Source organism: Rhinopithecus bieti, unplaced genomic scaffold, assembly GCF_001698545.2.
Source record: "Rhinopithecus bieti isolate Rb0 unplaced genomic scaffold, ASM169854v2 scaffold_18434, whole genome shotgun sequence".
NCBI classification, from domain to species: domain Eukaryota; kingdom Metazoa; phylum Chordata; class Mammalia; order Primates; family Cercopithecidae; genus Rhinopithecus; species Rhinopithecus bieti.
In genome coordinates this window covers 500721-507700 of record NW_016809126.1, presented here as the reverse complement: position 1 = coordinate 507700, position 6980 = coordinate 500721, and the positions used below count along the sequence as shown (strand labels likewise).

General features: G+C 36.9%; 1 protein-coding gene across 1 annotated transcript in view; it reads right to left on the bottom strand.

The window, feature by feature from the left end:
* The window catches only part of CEP126 (centrosomal protein 126), a 78265-nt gene that overhangs the window by 18832 nt on the left and 52453 nt on the right, over positions 1-6980 (bottom strand). The window contains 2 exon segments of the mRNA XM_017888596.1: positions 2851-2926; positions 6359-6471. Coding sequence (XP_017744085.1) covers positions 2851-2926; positions 6359-6471 — 189 coding nt within the window.

The following is a 6980-nucleotide window of genomic DNA, read 5'->3' as shown; positions in this document are numbered from 1 at the left end:
TAGCAATGACGGAGGCTCCGGGCCGTGGGACCCCCCCGGACAGGAGTGGGTATAATCTCCTGGTGTGCCCGTTTGCTTAAAGCACAGTATTGGGGTGGGAATTACCCGATCTTCCAGGTGTTGTGTGTCTCAGTTCGCCTGGCTAGGAAAAGGGATTCCCTTCCCCTTGCGCTTCCCAGGCGAGGCAATGCCTCGCCCTGCTTCAGCTCTCGCTGGTCGGGCTGCAGCAGCTGACCAGCACCGGTCGTCCGGCACTCCCCAGTGAGATGACCCCAGCACCTCAGTTGAAAATGCAGAAACCACCGGTCCTCTGTGTCGCTCACGCCGGGAGTTGGAGACTGGAGCTGTTCCCATTCGGCCATCTTGCTCCGCCCAAAAAGTCAGACATCATTTTTTTCTCACTTGACATACAGAATCCTTCAGTCACTACCTTGTTCATCATCATTCATCTGAATATAGTTGCAGACCAGAGGTTGTGCCAGGAATGCACAATTGTGTCTTCAGTCCCTGTGTTTCAAGTGTTTGCAACAGCATGTGTGGCATCCTTCATGCTAAACTTGTTTTGAAAACCTTCTACATCCATACCTCTGTTCACTGTTGCTGGTATGCTGTTCAAGAAAGTGTTTATATATATTTACTCTTCATCTATCTAAGGATACTCTGGTCACATGGCTGAATTAATGAAATAATATTTGGGGGAAAACACATGGCATAAACATTATTTTTAATGAGAATTTCAGCTGGAGGATGAACAGAACAGTTGTCAAAGAATAACAAAATCTTGCAGTCATCATTCGATCCAGCTTCCCTGATATAAAATGTTTGTGAAACCAATCAGAAAAGATGTCCCTGGTGATCCATGTCCTTTTGTTAGCATATTAATGGACTGGTAAGAAATTCACTCCTTGAAAACAGTGAGGACACAAGATTTTGCCTATCATTGCAAGTTTACACTTAGGTGTGACTGAGTCATAAGCACAACCCAGCAGTTATTCTGTTATTCTTAATTCTTATAGGGGCTGTCTCATCAGCTATAGTCAATGTCTTTCTTGAGTAACAACACCAAGACAGTGATATTTCATCAGCAACATATACTTGTTCTGGTGTCAGATTTTCATCAGTGATGACCTTGGCAAACTCTTCAATTAATTTCTCTGCTGCTTTGTAGAGAAAATTGTGCTGCTTGATCACCACAAATATTTAAAAATAATGCTGTGTCTTAAATGCTGTGTCTATAACCAGCCTGTTGAATATTCATAGTTCTCTTCAATTTTCAGTTCATCATGATAGATCTTTGCTTGTTTCATGATCAGCATACCATTAAGTGGCACATGTTCACTGCCACACTGAGGGATCTACTCTTTGACTTCATGGTTGAAATCCTATGCAGTGTTTTTATATTTTGCATTAACTTCTGTTCATCTCTTCCAAAACAGAACTTCAACAGTTTATCCTTCTGTTTCTTCACGTCATATATTGTGGTCTTTCCAACACCATCCTTTTCTATATGACATTTTACACTTATTTTGCTGGTCTAGTTTCTCCAACAGTTTGACTTTCTGTGCTACTGATAAACAGAAATGTTTCCTCTTTTTCTTATCACTGCTACCCACATGGGTATCTTCAGGTCTTTTTGATATTTTCAACAATATCTTTACACCACAAAGCAGAGAAAAAGCAAAAAAAAAAAAATATATATATATATAGTGAGTAATGCATGTAGGTCTTGGCCCCATGTGCGGCCTCGTGGGGAATCTGCCATTGGTACATGTACCATTTTATTACTCCTTGTGAGGATGCTTACATGGGGTAATCCGGGTGTGCATGGAACAGATATAGCGCAGCTGAAGAGGGTTGAGAGGATCTTTTTTCCCCTTGGGGATGCTAAATAAACTGTATGGTATGAGCCTGTGTTTTAGCTGTGACCCATCACATGAAGTCAGGTGTAAAATTTTCCATTTGTGGTGTAATATCAGGGGTCAAAAAACTTTGGACTTTGGAGCATTTTTGATTTGGAAATATTTGGATTAGGGATATTCAACATGTACATCTAATACCTACTTACAAGCAGAAGATTAGCTCTCAATAATCATTTATTGAATGAACAAATAAAAATTAAAACGTGAAAATACCATATAAGTAGAATAACACGCAAATAGTAAAGTAGTGAAAACATCTTCAACTAATATAAGAGTTAGAATCCTTGATAGCTAAAGAATTTGCAGACATTAGTAAGAAAATTTCAAACTCTACTATCTAAGCTAAGAAAAAAGAGTACAAAGAGACAGTTCACCAAAAAATACACAGAAAAGCAATTAAGCATAATATTAATGAAAGGTATAGAAATCAAAACTAACATAATACTATTTTTTTTGTCTATAGCAAATATGAAAAGATTCTACCTCAAGTTGACATACAACACTGGACATATACTACTAGAACAATTTTGAATAATATTTTTCTGGAAAATACTTTAGTAATATATATGAAAAGCCATATCAGTGCTTATTTCTTTTGATCCAGTATTCATTTAATACACAGAGTTTAATTCAATAAATATTTACTGGGTGGCATTTACATGTCAGTTACTGTAATTTTAATTCTGGAAATCTAACCTACAGAAGTAAGTAAAAATCAGAAAATAACTTGATGTAGAAAGATGTTCAATACATTATTATTTAGAATAAAGAAACACTGACAATGACCTAGATGTGCAGGGGTGAGGAGAGTTCAGGTTCTAAATGGTGGTTTAACAATTACATAGTACGTTAGCATCTGAGAATAGGCATACAAGAAAAAAAAAATCACTGGGAACAAAGATCAGAGGAAAATGTTTAAACTAAAACGTACCTTCTTCAACATAAGAAGTACCCCTTGTAGTTTGTTTTGGCTCACTTGAACTTAGCTGGACGCTTTGTCCACAATTCTACAAAAACAGAATATTGAATTAAAACATATTTCCATATTTAAAATTCATATGTACATGAACTTTTAAAAAACATTTAATTGCTATATATATTTTCAGCTACAATTGTTCACGTAACTTGTATATTACATTTTTTAGAGCTGAATTCAAGAATTATTATAATAAAGAAATTCTATGGTAACAGAATATTATGAATAATGTTTTATGTCCACTAAAAAATTTTCAGGTTATGATATTGTCTTGGATATTTGGAAGAGGTAAAGTGAGTAGGAAGGTAATCAAAAGTGCTAATTAGGCCAGCACAGTGGCTCATGCTTGTAATGCCAACACTTAGGGAGGCCGAGGCGGGCGGATCACAAGGTCAGGGGATCGAGACCATCCTGGCTAACACGGTGAAGCCCTGTCTCTATTAAAAATACAAAAAATTAGCCAGGAGTAGTGGCACACACTTGTGGTCCTGGCTACTTGGGAGGCTGAGGCAGGAGAATCACTTGAACCCAGGAGGTGGAGGTTGCAGTGATCTGAGATTGCACCACTGCACTCCAGTCTGGGTGACAGATCAAGACTCTGTCTCACAAATAAAAGAAGTGCTAATTAAAGAAAAGGTAAGAAATTACCTTAAAGTTTATAACCTAGTTGGTTTATCATTGTAAGGGTGAATCACAACTATTAGCCAAAAGCATCTGACTACAGCTAATGACTACAGCCAAGGATAGGTAATTATCTTATACGACAAAACTTAAAACACAAATAGCTGCCCCAATGCTGCACAGAACCTTGAAAATGGAAGTCTCAGAACACTGGCAAAAAGTGTACGCATCCAACACTTTCTGAGAGATGTCAACTTCCCTTCCCTGAATATGGTCTACCTCCTTCTTTATTACCATTCTGTTTCACTTTAAGAAATAATTGTTTTCTGTCAGATAAAACTGCCTGGCTATGACTATACGTAACTTTTGTTCCATCTGATCTGATGAGAAACTGCAGATTTCTGCAACAGCTCTCCTTCAGTGGATCTCACAGTCTTGTTTGATCTCCATTATAGACTTGAGATACCTTGGACTGAAACCCTGGTGCAAACCTTTTCTACCTTTTCTACCTTTCACTTATCTCTTTGAGATTTTCTCTATATAGATGTCATGGGCTGGAGAAAATCCAGTATGATAACATGCATTTCCTAATACAAGGTGACAAGGGACACTGCTGTAGTAACTGAACCCTTGCTTAGGCTCTGGAATAAAAAACAAAAACAAAAACAAGTCAAAATAATAAGGATGAAAAAATTTGATTCAGGAACACTGACCTATTCTTAGGCTAACAAGTGTTTGGAAGGTGTGTAAGTGGATGGGTGAAGATCTGTATGTGAAAGTGGAAGGGAGGCTTCTGAAAAGGACAAAAATGGGCTCTAAACATATTAAGAATGCCAAAGAGCAAGAGACAGAAGAATAGAATAAGACCTAGTAAAATAAAAATGAATTTACAGAGGGCACTAATAACAGGCATTTAAAATTTTGTTAGTTCGTTTTCTTGGTTATAATTACATATTACTTTTAAATTTATAATATATTAATGAAAATAAGGAAAAAATAAGGGTAAAGATGTTTTTGCATTGTGCATTTTGAGATGTTGGATGGGAACACGGCAGTTGAAATGGAAGGACTTATTAGGCATTATTGTATTTGTAATCAGGAGGTTATATCTGTAATTAACCATTATACTATTAAGCAATAAAAATATATGGGTAATGGGATTAACTTTGTTTACATAAATATACAACTAAATGACTTGTTTTGCTGATAAGATTACATCATTGTTGATTATTCTCCACATAATAATCTTATCCATAAAAAATCAGTACTTCCTATAATATACAAATCATAGCATCTTCAACCGGTAACTTGGAATATAAATTCTTCATAAGGCATTTTATTAAAATATTCCAGTTTTATTTTAAAAGTCAGAGTGACATTTAAAGTGGAAACTCCCAAGTGAAATGCTATTTACTTACCTATCTAGACTTTTAATATTCTAAAGTCAATCCCTGGATCAAGTTAGACCTCTAGAAAATGCCATATTTGACTTCATTTACTTAGCTCTTACAGAATTACCTCCATTTATTTTAATTTTCTTTCATTTTTTTTGAGAGACAGGGTCTTGCTCTGTCACCTGGGCTGGAGTACACTGGCACAATTATAGCTTACTGCAGCCTCAAACTCCTGGGCTCATGCATCCTCCCACCTCAGCCTCCCAGGTAGCTGGGACTACAGGCATGCACCGCGTGCCTGGCTAATTTTTTTATTATTATTTTTGTGGAGATGAGGTCTTGCTATGTTACCCATGCTGGTCTTGAACTCCTGAGCTCAAGTAATCCTCCTGCCTTGGCCTCCCAAACTGCTGGGACTACAGGCATGAGCCACCATGCCTGGCCATTATTTAAAAATTGTTATTATGCTGTTTACTTTTATTGAAGATCTCTATCTCTAACAGTCATATTAAACTATTCATTTGTTGTGGAACTGTTATTAGGAGCATATTCATTATGTATTTCAAAGTTCCCTATGAAAGGTCCTCAGTGGGAAATGTTTTTAAAATTGTATCCCAAACAACATCATCATCATCAATATCCCTTGAGAAGTATATAACTCATCTAATTTTCCTTTTTGCCATGTCTTCCAGGAAGCTTAGACACAAATAGGATATTCAGTCGCATGAAACTATAGTTGTCTTTATGATTAGCATGCTTGTATTTTTCTTTTTGAGATGGAGTCTTGCTCTTGTTGCCCAGGCTGCAGTGCAATGGTGTGATCTCAGCTCACTGTAACCTCCGCCTGCTAGGTTCAAGCAACTATCCTGCCTCAGCCTCCCAGTAGCTGGGATTACAGGCACCTGCCATGACCCCTGGCTAATTTTTCATATTTCTAGTAGAGACAGGGTTTCACCATGTTGGTCAGGCTGGTCTTGAACTCCTGACCTCAGGTGATCCACCCACCTTGGCCTCCCAAAGTGCTGGGATTACAGGTGTGAGCCACCGTGCCTGGCCTAGCATACTTGTTTCTTCTATCCAGGTCTCTAATTTACTTTTCTTCCTTTTTTAAGTGTATATTTAAATAGCTTTGTTGAATTTTGTTGTGAATGACCTCGTTTTTTCCAGCATTGACTATCAATAATAACAAATAAAATAATAATAATGATTTAGAGGTGGTTTAAAACTTTCATTGGTAACTGATTATACAGGCTAACTAGAATACAGCAAGTAGGTATAGTGGAATAATTTCCTAGCATAAAGATTCACTGCTTCACAAATGGCTTTGGCTATAATTATATTTATGTTATGGCATACAGTTTACAGCAAGAGCATAGTTCTTTAAGAACCTGTGTTTTCCAAGCAATTTTTTAATATTGAATAGAGATTTTGATTAATATTGTACTTACATTAATTTGCTCACTGTCCTTCTGTCCTACAGATCCAGGGTTTTGTCTTTTCTGCTCTAAAATATTTCTTCGCTTAGTTTCAACAATTCGTTTTCTTCTCATAACAGTAGACCCTTGAACAAATGCCAGCACAATGTCAAAAATTATGTAAGTTGAGTAGCCAATATATATCCACTGCAAATTTTCAAGTTACTTTCAAACATCAAGAAAACTCTGTAAGTTTAATTTATTCAGTTGGCATAGTTTATTGAGCTCCTCTTATATGTTCTATACAGGGCACAGTTAAAATGTTGAATTCAACAAAATCCTTGCTTCTGAGGGGTTTACTGGAAAACCACCCTTGGGTACTATGCTCACTTCCTAGGTGACAAAATAATCTGTACACCAAAACTTAGTGACATGCAATTTACCTATATAACAAATGTGCACATGTATACCTGAACCTAAAAGTTAAAAAACAGAAACAACAACAACAAAAAATAAATAAAGGAGGGGGGAGGATAAATAACCTGCCCAAGGCCGTAGAGCCAGTAAGGGGCAAAGCTGGGATTCAGCTCCAATTAGTTGGGTTCTAAAATCTAAACTTCTAGCTCCTACACATATGCTAGTAATTTTCATTCTG